This window comes from Oncorhynchus clarkii, chromosome 23 (assembly GCF_045791955.1).
Source record: "Oncorhynchus clarkii lewisi isolate Uvic-CL-2024 chromosome 23, UVic_Ocla_1.0, whole genome shotgun sequence".
NCBI classification, from domain to species: domain Eukaryota; kingdom Metazoa; phylum Chordata; class Actinopteri; order Salmoniformes; family Salmonidae; genus Oncorhynchus; species Oncorhynchus clarkii.
The window spans coordinates 3,180,926-3,195,689 of NC_092169.1; the positions used below are offsets into that span (position 1 = coordinate 3,180,926).

Consider the following 14,764-nt stretch of genomic DNA (forward strand, 5'->3'; position numbering starts at 1 on the left):
TGGGACAAGTCTGAATGTCCTTGATTGGCACAGCCAGAGCCCGGACTTGAGCCCGACCTGAAAATAGCTGTCCAACCTGACAGAGCTTGAGAGGATCTGCAGAGAAGAATGGGAGAAACTCCCCAAATACAGGTGTGCCAAGCTTGTTGTGTCATACCCAAGAAGACTCAAGGCTGTAATCTCTGCCAAAGGTGATTCAACAAAGTACTGAGTAAAGGGTCTGAATACTTATGTAAATGTGATATCAGTTTTTTTATTTAATAGATTTGCAATTTTTTCTAAAAACCTGTTTTTGCTTTGCCATTATGGGTGTTGTGTGTGGATTGATGAGGGAAAAAACAATCGTATTCATTCTAGAATGAGGCTGTAACGTAACAAAATGTGGAAAAAGTCAAGGGGTCTGAATACTTTCTATAAGCCACCTATTCAAATAAGACAAAGAGAAGTCAAGTGCCACCCACACCACACTCAAGAGAACCTTTGTCTATTCTCTGCCAAAGCATTGGTGGGCAAGTTGTATATAACTAACAAAAAGGTGCTTGTTTATGGTCTAATGGCAGTGCAAGGTGCGGCCACACCACTGCTGGTTGGCGCTCGATGAGTGGGGAGCTCCACAATACCACAGGAGCAGAGATCCTATCTGCAGCTTTTAGCCGACTGGTTTCCAATGAAAACATTCTGCTGTGTGATTATGAGCTTTAGCAAGTTCTGCACCACCGACCGGCTAGCTACCTCTTATGAAGAAACACGTCAGTGGATTGATGATAACTGGGTTGTTCCGACTTCCAACATGGTGTGAACTATTACATGTAACTGGAATTGAATGAACAGTGACCACAGCTGGACTAAGTGAGACCATTAAAAATAATGGCCTGATGATTCTGTTATGACTGGAGGAGTCAAGCGCAGAGAGCAAGTAGTTCCGTACGTGGATCTTTTATTCCAATGACAGCGGAAAAACGGACATGCAAAACACAAGGGCGCATGAAACAACCCGTCCAAATAAACAGGACTAAAACTGTCCGGAAAAATAGAGGAGATCACAATAATCAACCAACACCATAAAACAGAGAACAAGCCCGCTCAATAACTAGCGGGCCTAGTGCCCTTAAATAGCCTACAAACAAAACTAAACTCAAAACAGGTGTAACCAATTAGACCCAACTAACAGAAACAAAAGAAAAGGGAATCGATGGCAGCTAGTAGGCCGGCGACGACGACCTGAAGAAGGTAGTGTGTGAGCCCACCGAATCAATTTATCACGGACACCAAGCGGCACGTACCTAAGACCAGTCGGACACTGAAGGCGCAGGTTCAACCCTCAACGCCCGCTCGATGTCCGCGTCCACCTCCCATACCACCGGGGACACCAGCCGAGAGGCTGGAAGGATAGGAGTGGGATCGATGGACCGGTCCTCGGTGTCATAGAGACGGGACAGAGCGTCGGCCTTAGTGTTAAGGGAACCTGGTCTATAAGAGATCGTAAATCTAAAGCGTGTAAAAAAACATGGCCCACCTAGCCTGACGCGGATTCAGTCTCCTCGCTGCTCGAATATACTCCAGATTGTGGTGGTCAGTCCAGATGAGGAAAGGGTGTTTAGCCCCCTCTAGCTAGTGTCTCCACACCTTCGGGGCTTTTACCATAGATAGTAACTCCCGGTCCCCCACATCATAGTTCCGCTCCGCCGGACCCAGCTTTTTGGAAAAGAAAGCGCAGGGACGGAGCTTCGGTGGCGTGCCCGATTGCTGCGACAGCACAGCTCCAACCCCAGCCTCGGACGCATCCACCTCCACTATGAATGCTAACGAAGGGTCCGGATGCGCACTCTAACAGCCTCCACTCTTCAGGGATGGCTTTCCACTAGATGTTGGAACATTACTGAGGGGGTTTGCTTCCATTCAGCCAAAAGAGCTTTAGTGAGGTCGGGCACTGATGTTGGGCAATTAGGTGTTCCAATTCATTCCAATGGTGATTGATGGAGTTGAGGTCAGGGCTCTGTGCAGGCCAGTCACGTTCCACACCGACCTCGACAAACCATCTCTGTATGGACCTCGCTCTGTGCACAGGGGCATTGTCATGCTGAAACAGGAAAGGGCCTTCCCCAAACTGTTGCCACAAAGATGGAAGCAAAATGTCACGCCCTGACCTTAGAGATCCTTATTATTCTCTATGTTCGGTTAGGTCAGGGTGTGACTCGGGTGGGAAAGTCTGTGTTTGCTATTTCTTTGTTTTTGGCCGATTGTGGTTCCCAATCAGAGGCAGCTGTCTATCGTTCTCTGTTTTCTGTTTTGTGTTTCTGTCTGACAGAACTGTGCGCTTTCGTTTTCACGTTTGTTATTTTGTTTCAGTGTTTTTTTAAATAAAATAATCATGAACACTTTCCACGCTGCGCTTTGGTCCACTCTTCCTACCACCAACGAGAGTAGTTACAGAAGATCCCACCAAAAACGGACCAAGCAGCGTGGCCAGGAGTGGACATGGGAAGAAATCCTGGATGGAGAAGGACCCTGGACAAGGGCCGGAGAGTATCGCCGTCCAAGGGAGCAGATGGAGGCAGGGAGAGCGGAACGGCGACGATACGAGGAGTTAGATCAACCTCGACGCAAGCACGAGAGGCAGCCCACACAGGAAAATTGGCGGAGTCAGGGTTTAGACCTGAGCTAACTCCCCGTACTTACCGTGGGGAGCGTGTGACCGGTCAGGCACCGTGTTATGCGGTGATGTGCACGGTGTCTTCAGTGCGCATTCACAGCCCGGTGCGCTCTGTTCCAGCTCCCCGCATTTGCCATGCTAGAGTGGGCATCCAGCCAGGATGGATGGTGCCGGCTCAGCGGTCATGGTCTCCAGTGCGTCTCCTCCGGTGAGACCTGTTCCAGCTCCACGTACGAAGCCTCCAGTGATGATCCATGGCACGAAGCCTCCAGTGATGATCCATGGCACGAAGCCTCCAGTGATGATCCATGATCCTAGACGTTTCCACTTTACAATAACAGCACTTACAGTTGACCGGGGCAGTTCTAGCAAGGCAGAAATGGACTTGTTGGAAAGGTGGCATCCTATGACAGTGCCACGGTGAAAATCGCTGAGCTCTTCAGTAATGCCATTTTACTGCCAATGTTTTTCTCTGGAGATTGCATGGCTGTGTGCTCGATTTTATACACCTGTCAGTCAACGGCATGGCTGAAATAGACAAATCCACTAATTTGAAGGGGTGTCCACATACTTTAATTTATACACAGTACATTCAGAAAGTATTCAGACCCCTCCCCTTTTCCACATTTTGTTAAGTTAAAGACTTATTATAAATGGATTACATTTTAAACAATTTTTCAATCTACACACAATACCCTATAATGACAAAGCAAAATACTGTTTTTAGAAATGTTAACACAAAAAAACCCACATACCTTATTAACATAAATATTCAGAGCCTTTGCTATGAGACTCGAAATTGAGCTCAGGTGCATCCTGTTTCCATTGCTCATCCTTGAGATGTTTCTACAACTTGATTAGAGTCCACCTGTCGTAAATTAAATTGATTGGACATGATTTGGAAAGGCACACACCTGTCTATATAAGGTCCCACAGCTGACAGTGTATGTCGGAGCAAAAACCAAGCCATGTAGGTTTACATTATTGTCGTCTGGCTCTAATCACAGTGGATACAATGTAAATGTGATCTATACAAGCCCTGTTTTTACGAAACCTGTTCTGCTCATCTTCAAGTAAACCTGACATTTCTAAATACTGAGTCAACCTGTTGTTTAAGATACAAGAGAATAACGTGTAGACTGCTAAAAGGCTGACACCTCTGTAATTTAATGGAACCTGTGGATCATTCTTTGATGACTTTGGGATTGGTTAAATGATAGACATGTACCAAGTTGAAGGGACGATACCATTTTCAAAACAGCTCCTCCATTCCTGTTGCTTTTGTCGTTTTTGCTTTATCAACAGCATTCAGGAATGAGTTTGAGGTGTATCGAGCCCTATTCTTCTCAATTTTCAACCCATTCTTTAAGTTGGGTCATTTCATCATCAAACACAGATGGTATATTGTTGCCTGAAAATAGGTTAGCATTAGAATAAGAGAGGAGGTTAGCATTTTTGGGGGTTATGATATTAGTGCGTCTATCTTTCTCACTCATCATTATTCACAATTCATTTTTTATTTCACCTTTATTTAACCAGGTAGGCCAGTTGAGAACAAGTTCTCATTTGCAACTGCGACCTGGCCAAGATAAAGCAAAGCAGTGTGACACAGACAACAACACAGAGTTACACATGGAGTAAACAATAAACAAGCCAATAACACAATAAACAAGTCAATGACACAGTACAAAAAAGAAAGTCTATATACAGTGTGCGCAAAAGGCATGAGGAGGTAGGCAATAAATAGGCCATAGGAGCGAATAATTACAATTTAGCAGATTAACACTGAAGTGATAAATGAGCAGATGATGATGTGCAAGTAGAGATACTGGTGTGCAAAAGAGCAGAAAAGTAAATAAAATAAAAACAGTATGGGGATGAGGTAGGTAGATTGGGTGGGCTATTTACAGATGGACTATGTACAGCTGCAGCGATCGGATAGCTGCTCAGATAGTTGATGTTTAAAGTTGGTGAGGGAAATAAAAGTCTCCAACTTCAGCGATTTTTGCAATTCGTTCCAGTCACTGGCAGCAGAGAACTGGAAGGAAAGGTGGCCAAATGAGGTGATGGCTTTGGGGATGATCAGTGAGATATACCTGCTGGAACGTGTGCTATGGGTGGGTGTTGTTATTGTGACCAGTGAACTGAGATAAGGCGGAGCTTTACCTAGCATAGACTTATAGGTGACCTGGAGCCAGTGGGTCTGGCGACGAATAGGTAGCGAGTGCCAGCCGACTAGAGCATACAGGTCGCAGTGGTGGGTGGTATAAGGTGATTTGGTAACAAAACGGATGGCACTGTGATAGACTGCATCCAGTTTGCTGAGTAGAGTATTGGAAGCTATTTTGTAGATGACATCGCCGAAGTCGAGGATCGGTAGGATAGTCAGTTTTACTAGGGTAGGGCATTCAGGATTATCCGTAATCATGGTAGCATCCACATGAATGTAGAAGTGTTTAAAAACATATTTTTTACTTACAATAAAAGTGACTCCAAAAGGACACAATACATTATTTAACATGAATTTCTATTGGGCACAAAACAAATTGGAAATAACCCCCAAAAACAGCAAATGCATCCAACAAATATGTAGAGTCACAAGCTTGATATCGTCATTTCGTGCTACGAATATGGGACCAAATACTACACTTTTGATTACTTTAATACACATAAGTGAATTTGTCCCAATAATTTTGGACTATGTACAAAACGTGCTGCAATTTCTAAACGGTTCAACCGATATGGATGTAAATACCCAAAAATGAAAGCTGGCAGTCTGCACTTAAACTGTTGTATAAAAAAGTGCTGGAGTACAGAGCCAAAACAAATGTGTCACTGTCCCAATACTTTGAGCTCACTGGATGCCTTCACATTTTGTGTCACAGCTAGAATTCAAAATTGATTAACTATATTTTTTGTCTCACCCATCGACACACAATACCCCATAACGACAAAGTGAAAACATGTTCTAAGACATTTTTGCAAATTTATTGAAAATGAAATAGAGAAATATCTCATCTACATAAGTATTCACACTCCTGAGTCAATACATGTTAGAATCACCATTGGCAGCGATTATAGCTGTAAGTCTTTCTGGACAAGTCTATTAGCTTTGCACACCTGGATTGTACAATATTTGCACATTATTCTTTAAATTATTCAAGCCCTGTCAAGTTGGTTGTTGATTATTGCTAAACAGCCATTTTAAAGTTCAGATTTAAGTCAAAACTGGAACTAGGCCACTCAGAAACATTCAATGTCATCTTGGTTAACAACTCTAGTGTATATTTGGCCTTGTTTTAGGTAATTGTCTTGCTGAAAGGTGTCTCCAAGTGTTTGTTGGAAAATCCCTAGTTCTTGCCGATGACAAGCATACTAATAACATGATGAAGCCACCATGATTGAAAATATTAAGAGTGGTACTCAGTGATGTTTGCCCCAAACATAACACTTTGTATTCAGGACATGAAGTTAATTTCTTTGCCACGTTTTGCAGTTTTACTATTGTGCCTTATTGCAAACAGGATGCATGTTTTGAATATTTGTATTCTGTACAGGCTTTCTTCATTTCACTCTGTCATTTAGGTTTGTGTTGTGGAGTAACTACAATGTTGATCCATCCTCAGTTCTCTCCTAGCACAGCCATTAAAATAACTGTTTTAAAGTCACCATTTGCCTCATGGTGAAATCTCTAAGTGGTTTCCTTCCTCTGCGGCAACTGAGTTAGGACGGAAGCCTGTATTTTTGTAGTGACTGGGTTATTGCTACACCATCCAAAGTGTAATTCAGGCTGTAACAACAAAATGTGGAAAAAGTCAAGGGGGGTGAATACTTTCTCAAGTCACTGTTGGTTATCATCAAGATTAGTACACACAGACAATCTCATGCCATGGCCTTGTGTGCTTTGGCAGCATAACGAGGACACACACAATCTTAAATCAAATCAATATGTAGTACCTGAGAATTTTCCTGAGTGGTTCCTTTTGAATCAGTAGAGTGATGATTGGCCTTGTCCTATTTTACCTGGCAGGGATTGCAAGGCACTCTAAAACTAGATGCTTGTAAGGACAACATTCCAACCACACACTGCAGCCCAAGAAGGCATGAGTCACTGTTCTAGGGACAGCTGCAGGGCTACTCTGTCACTCACCCAAAACCAGAGGCTTCTGAACCTCTATCATGGGCAAGTCCTATTGCAAGTTTCAGGCCTTGTACTAACTAAAGATATTCATTGGATATAAATTCATCCATGACTGATTCGGGGGGGGGGGGGGGGGGTTGTATCATTTGATTTACACAACATGCCCACCACTTTGACAATGCAAAATATATATTTTTTATTGTGAAACAAATAAGAAATAAGACCAAAAAAACTAAACTTGAGTGTGCATAACTACTCACCCCCCCAAAGTCAATACTTTGTAGATGCACTTTTTGCCGCAATAACAACTGCAAGTCTCTTGGGGTATGTCTCTATAAGCTTGGCACATCTAGCCACTGGGGTTTTTGCCAATTCTTCAAGGCAAAACTGCTCCAGCTACTTCAAGTTGGATGTGTTCCGCTGGTGTACAGCAATCTTTAAGTCACCCCACAGATTCTCAATTGGATTGAGGTCTGGGCTTAGACTAGGCCATTCCAAGACATTTAAATGTTTCTCCTTAAACCATTCGAGTGTTGCTTTAGCAGTATGCTTAGGGTCATTGTCCTGCTGGAAGGTGAACCTCCGTCCTAGTCTTAAATCTCTGGAAGACTGAAACAGTTTTCCCTCAAGAATTTCCCTGTATTTAGCACCATTCATCATTCCTTAAATTCTGACCAGTCCCTGTCGATGAAAAACATCCACACAGCATGATGCTGCCACCACCATGCTTCACTGTGGGGATGGCATTCTTGGGGTAATGAGAGGTGTTGGGTTTGTGCCAGACATAGCATTTTCCTTGATGGCCAGAAAGCTACATTTTAGTTTCATTTGACCAGAGTACCTTCTTTCATATGTTTGGCGAGTCTCCCACATGCCTTTTGGCGAAAATGACAAACCTAAAAAGTAACTTCTATTGCCATTTCCAACTATGTAATAATAGCCCATAGAGCCAACAAATAAAACAATTGCAGCCTGCAGGTAGAATAAAAAAATAAAAATATCCTAGAAATAATTTTTTTTTGTTAATTTTATTTTATTTAACTAGGCAAGTCAGTTAAGAACAAATTCTTACCTACAATGACGGCCTACCCCAGCTAAATGCGGACGACGCTGGGCCAATTGTGTGGCGTCCTATGGCTATGCATGGCCTGTCTGCAACTTGAAACATTGTATCAACTATTAACTTTGGTCTGGCCCAAAGCTGTGCTAGCAAACTTGCAACATTGTATAAAATATTCTGTCCCTCAGAGTTTCCAGCACCAGTGAGCTCCGGGACAGACACAGCTGTAGGCTATTTGAGCAAGGGATAAGAAGTAATCATTTTTTGATGTTTCCACTGGATAAGAGCATGACATTTTTCCCCTTCACACTAAGTGGTTATCGAAAAGGAGAGCTGGAAAGGTTGTTCAAATACATAGAGGAACTATTGTCATTCTCGGTAGATGTAAAAACAGACTTTGTTTGCTTGCTGTTTGTGGTGAAAAAAAGAAGCTCCACAGCTTATTAGTGGTGGTGCGTGAAGCCAATCAGAAATACTATCAGGCACATTTATATGCCTACATTTGCACGCAGGCCTAGTAGCATATAGGCCCTACTTCTATGTGGGCATCCTTACTCAACATTGACAGGAGTGCTCCAAACAAAAGACAATGACTAAATTGACAAAACTCGTAAATGGAACTAAAACGTGTTTTTCACAAGTGTAGCATAGGTTGTGGCTCTGCAAACAACGTGTCCACTCCGAAAATTAGAATGGTAAAAGACTGAAATAAATATTAATATATTGAATTAAATTTTAACCTTAACCCTAAACACCCTAGAAATAGCATTTGACCTTGTGGGGACTAACAAAATGTCAGTTTACTAATCTTCTGGGGACTTCAAGGTCCCCACAAGTATAGTTAAAACACACACACACCTCAAATAGGTTTTAACACTAGCCTCTGTTTACCTAGTTCATTTCAATGTGCTTGTACATGTCTGGAAATGTGGGTGTGTGCATAGTGCACACTACACAGCCAATGTGCTCATAGATGGGTGTTGGAGGAAGAGTGACTCACTAACAGGGCTGAGTCAAATGTACTCATACTAACAACAATGAGGCTAAAATATATGCAATCATTGGAGTGGACATGCAAGGAGAGGTAACAACATTTCACTCTTTTGGGATCTGAGTGGATAAATTGACATATTACCAAGCCATAAGTTACATAACTTTAGGGTTACAAACGAATCAAGTTTCCCATCTAGGATTGGGACATAGGTTTAAGACGATGTATGTGTAGTGTATGGCTAGAGTGAAAAATACTCACCACTGATGACTTTCGGCACACATAGGGTTCAGTTTTACGGCTTCCTCTCCAACTTTCTTCCCTGAGGGGAGAGAATGAGGAAATGAACAAAGCTACTGCAGGATAACACGAGCTCAGTATACACAATACCGGAAGCACGTTTGTTCACGTCATATACAGTATATACAAATGTATTAGGCATATATACAGTGCCTTCGGGAAAGTATTCAGACTATTTACACATTTTGTTACGTCAGAGCATTATTCTAAAATTGATAAAATTGTATTTGTGGAGTTTCTCCCATTCTTTTCTGTAGATCCTCTCAAGCTGTCAGGTTGGAAGGGGAGCATTGCTGCACAGCTATTTTCAGGTCTCTCTAGAGATGTTCGATCGGGTTCAAGTCCGGGCCACTCAAGGACATTCCGAGACTTGTCCCGAAGCCACTCCTGTGTTGTCTTGGGTGTGTGCTTAGGGTTATTGTCCTGTTGGAAGGTGAACCTTTGCCAAAGTCTGAGGTCCTGAGCACTCTGGATAACGTTTTCATCAAGTATCTCTCTGTACTTTGCTCCGTTCATCTTTGCCTCGATCCCGACTTGTCTCCCAGTCCATGCCGCTGAAAAGAATCTCCTCAGGATGATGCTGCCACCACCATGCTTTACCGTAGGGATGGTGCCAGGTTCCTCCAGACGTGACGCTTGGCACTTAGGACAAAGAGTTTAATCTAGGTTTCATCAGACCAGAGAATCTTGCTTCTCATAGTCAGAGTCCTTTAGGTGCCTTTTGGCAAACTCCAAGCAGGCTGTCATGTGCCTTTTACTGAGGAGAGGCTTCCATCTGGTCACTTTACCATAAAGGCCTGATTTGTGGAGTGCTGCAGAGATGGGAGAACATTCTGAAAGGACAACCATCTCCACAGAGGAAATATGTACCTCTAACAGAGTGACAATCAGGCTCTTGGTCACCTCCCTGACCAAGGCCCTTCTCCTCTGATTGCTTAGTTTGGCCGGGTGGCTAGTTCCAAGAATGGTCTTGGTGGTTCCAAACTTCTTCTATTTAAGAATGTTGGGGACCTTCAATGCCCCAAGCATTTTTGGGAGGGTGTCCTTCCCCAGATCTGTGCCTCGACACAATCCTGTCTCGGAGCTCTACGGACAATTCCTTCGACCTCATGGCTTGGTTTTTGCTCTGACATGCAGTCAACTGTGGCACATTATATAGACAGGTGTGTGCCTTTCCAAATCATGTCCAATCAATTGAATTTACCACAGGTGGACTCCAAATCAAGTTGTAGAAACATCATAAGGACGATCAATGGAAACAGGATGTACCTGAGCTCAATTTTGAGTCTCATAGCAAAGGGTCTGAATACTTGTGTTTTTATTTTATTCTTTACGTTTCTAAAAACCTGTTTTTGCTTTGTCATTATGGAGTAGTGTGTGTAGATTGAGTAGTAAAAATTTGTATTTAAAACATTTGTATATAGGGGCCTCCTGGGTGGCACAGTGGTTAAGGGCGCTGTACTGCAGCGCCAGCTGTGCCACCAGAGATTCTGGGTTCGCACCCAGGCTCTGTCGTAACCGGCCGCGACCGGGAGGTCCGTGGGGCAACGCACAATTGGCCTAGCGGGCTTGGCCGGTAGGGATATCCTTGTCTCATCGCGCACCAGCGACTCCCGTGGCGGGCCGGGCGCAGTGCGCGCTAACCAAGGTTGCCAGGTGCACAGTGTTTTCTTCCGACACATTGGTGGCTTCCGGGTTGGCTTCCTGGTTGGATGCGCGCTGTGTTAAGAAGCAGTGCGGCTTGGTTGGGTTGTGTATCGGAGGACGCATGACTTTCAACCTTCGTCTCCCAAACCCGTACGGGAGTTGTAGCGATGAGACAAGATAGTAGCTACTAAAAAACAATTGGATACCACGAAATTGGGGAGAAAAACCGGTAAAAATGTTTTTGTATATAATTCCCGAATCCACTGTATGAGCGCAGGAAAAAAGATCATGCTGCAGGCAGCATAGAGAAGAACTGATAATTGATTGTATGGCGCAAGAACAAATGCAATTAATTTATGTTATCGAGAAATCTTTGTAGAACCAAAACATGCACACAGCCTTTGCTCAACGAATTCTAACACAAATCACTTGGGTTGCTGCAGTTTGCGAATGTGCTTATCACCCTCACGCCAGTCAAGCAATGCATTCCACCAAGAGTCGTTCACAATGTAGTCCGGTTGCGGCCATAACTAGACCTCGGTTCAAATGTATCAATAAATGATCTGATTTGTATGCCTAGCAATTAACAAAATCTACATTGTTTAAAGCATACTTTTACAAGTCTTAGTCAGAAATGACAGCTTCACCAAGCCCCTCTCCGCCCTAACAAATGGGAGTAGTTGTCCCAAAAGCGTCAAAGCAGGCAACAAGCTTAGGTCCAAAATAAGCCCATAGAAAGGCATTGGATATATTTTAGACAGATTTTGGCGAGAGTCAAACCTTTCACTTCGCCTCTTCCTTTCTGCTCATGGTGAACAACATGAAAAAGAGGCTTGTAGAATAATGACTCTTTTGAGTTTTAAGTTAAATCGTTCGTTGGTAGGGGGTCCTGCGTGCTCTGGACTAAAATTAACGAAATTAGTCAAAATATTTATTTTGACTGAACGAGTCAAAAAGTCAGTAACAAGAGCCAAACTTCCCATCACTAGAAGCCAGGGGAAGTTCAATGGCAGAAATCAGCTAGAGGGGTGGAAACCCAGTGACGCCTCGCAACACGTCAAACAAATCACATGCTTTGCTTGGGCGGAGCTCCAAGGGTGCTCACCAGACAAGTGCCGTAGCAGCAACAGTGCGCGCGGACTAAAAATGTTACCCAAATAAGCGCTGGTGAGAAAACCAATGTGCTGCAACTGTTCTAATATGTTTTTGCAGCAAAGCTGCAGCAAGAGGGGAGAAATAGGTATACAATGCTGGAGTGATTATTTGGCTGTGCAGGCTACCATGAGTGACAAGAAGTAGCTAGCCACAATGAAGTTATTTTTGAGAAAAGTCAGATAACCTTGTATGATACATTGGTAAAACTAAACTCATCAAAAAAAGAAACGTCCCTTTTTCACGACCCTGTCTTTCAAAGATAATTCGTAAAAATCCAAATAACTTCACAGATCTTGATTGCAAAGGGTTTAAACACTTTCCCATGCTTGTTCAATGAACCGTAAATAATTAATGAACATGCACCTGAGGAACGATTGTTAAGACACTAACAGCTTAACAGACGATAGGCAATTAAGGTCACAGTTATGAAAACTTAGGACACTAAAGAGGCCTTTCTACTGACTTTGAAAAACACCAAAAGAAAGATGCCCAGGGTCCCTGCTCATCTGCGTGAACGTGCCTTAGGCATGCTGCAAGGGGGCATGAGGACTGCAGATGTGGCCAGGGCAATAATTGCAATGTCTGTAACTGTGAGACACCTAAGACAGCGCTACAGGGAGACAGGACGGACAGCTGATCGTCCTCGCAGTGGCAGACCACATGCAACAACGCCTGCACAGGATCGGTACATCTGAACATCACACCTGCGGGACAGGTACAGGATGGCAACAAGAACTACCCGAGTTACACCAGGAACGCACAATCCCTCCATCAGTGCTCAGACTGTCCGCAATAGGCTGAGAGAGGCTGGACTGAGGGCTTGTAGGCCTGTTCTAAAGGCAGGTCCTCACAAGACATCACCGGCAACAACATCTCCTATGGGCACAAACCTAACGTCGCTGGACCAGACAGGACTGGCAAAAAGTGCTCTTCACTGATGAGTCGCGGTTTTGACTCACCAGGGGTGATGAGCGGATTCGCGTTTATCGTCGAAGGAATGAGCGTTACACCGAGGCCTGTACTCTGGAGCGGGATCGATTTGGAGGTGGAGGGTCCATCATGGTCCTCCTCCCTCATGTGGTACCCTTCCTTGAGATGTTGCTTCAATATATTCACATGGTATTATGAGCAAATAAAAGTATCTATTTTGTGAAGTGCACCAGTCCCTCCTGCAGCAAAGCACCCCCACAACATAATGCTGCCACCCCCGTGCTTCACAGTTGGGATGGTATTCCTCGGCTTGCAAGCTTACCCCTTTTTCCTACAAACATAACGATGGTCATTATGGCCAAACAGTTGTATTTTTGTTTCATCAGCCCAGACGACATTTCTCAAAAAAATACAATCTTTGTCCATATGTGCAGTTGCAAACTGCAAAGTATATAGATACTTTTGTACCCGTTTCCTCAAGCATCTTCACAAGGTCCTTTGCTGTTGTTCTGGGATTGATTTGCACATTTCGCACCAAAGTACGTTCATCTCTAGGAGACAGAACGTGTCTCCTTCCTGAGCGGTATGACGGCTGCGTGGTCCCATGGTGTTTATACTTGCGTACTATTGTTTGGACAGATGTACGTGGTACCTTCAGACGTTTGGAAATTGCTCACAAGGATGAACCAGACTTGTGGTCTACAATTGTCTTTCTGGAGGTCTTGGCTGATTTCTTTTGAATTTCCCATGATGTCAAGCAAAGAGGCACTGAGTTTGAAGGTAGGCCTTGAAATACATCCACAGGTACACCTCCAATTGACTCAAATTATGTCAATTAGCCTATCAGAAGCTTCTAAAGCCATGACATGATTAAAAAAAAAAAAATCCAAGCTGTTTAAAAGGCACAGTCAACTTCGTGTATGTAAACTTCTGACCCACTGGAATTGTGATACAGTGAATTATAAGTGAAATAATCTGCCTATAAACAATTGTTGGAAAAATGACTTGTCATGCACAAAGTAGACCAACTTGCTAAAACTATAGTTTTTTTTTAAACAAAGTTGTGGAGTGGTTAAATGACTCTGACCTAAGTGTACGTAAACTTCCGACTTCAACTGTATATAGATGTCGCCATAGTCTAGGAACGTTGACTGAATAATCTGCTTTCTACTATTTAGCGAGAGGCAGGACCTATTTCTATAGAAGTACAATAAACTTTTTAAAAAGACAGCTTTTCATCTATTCAGATGCCCAGATATTTGTAAGCCTCTTCCACATTTTGTTACGTTACAGCCTTATTCAAAAATAGATTAAATAAAACATTTCCTCAATCTACACACAATACCTCATTATGACGAAGAGAAAACAAGTTTAGAAATTTTTGCAAATCTATTACAACTAAAAAATACCTTGTTTTTTACCTTTACATAAGTGTTCAGACCCTTTGCTATGAGACTCTGAATTGAGCTCAGGTGCATCCTGTTTCCATTGATCATCATCATTGAGATGGTAAATTCAATTGATTGGACATGAGGCACACCTGTCTATATAAGGTCCCACAGTTGACAGTTCATGTCGGAGCAAAAACGAAGCCATGAGGTCGAAGGAATTGTTCGTAGAGCTCCGAGACAGGATTGTGTTGAGGCAAAGATCTGAGGAAGGGTACCAAAAAAAATGTCTGCAGCATTGAAGGTTCCCAAGAACACAATGGCCTCCATCATTCTTAAATGGTAGAAGGTTGGAACCATCAAGACTCATCCTAGCACTGGCCACCCAGCCAAACTGAGTAATCGGGGAAGAATTGCCTTGTTCAGGGAGGTGACCAAGAACCAATGGTCACTGACAAAGCACCAGAGTTTCTCTGTGGAAATGGAAGAACCTTCCAGA

The 14,764-nt window shown here is 43.3% G+C and overlaps 1 protein-coding gene across 4 annotated transcripts in view; it reads right to left on the reverse strand.

The window, feature by feature from the left end:
- Nucleotides 1-14,764, reverse strand: part of LOC139381821 (regulator of microtubule dynamics protein 2-like) — a 49,037-nt gene that overhangs the window by 14,699 nt on the left and 19,574 nt on the right. For all 4 annotated transcript variants that reach the window (XR_011628581.1, XM_071125603.1, XM_071125601.1 and 1 more), the window contains exon 5: nt 9,107-9,167. Coding sequence is in view for 3 of the 4 variants with exons in the window: in XM_071125603.1 (XP_070981704.1) it covers nt 9,107-9,167 (61 nt within the window). In the remaining variant the exon portion in view is untranslated. The remainder of the gene's footprint in view (nt 1-9,106; nt 9,168-14,764) is intronic.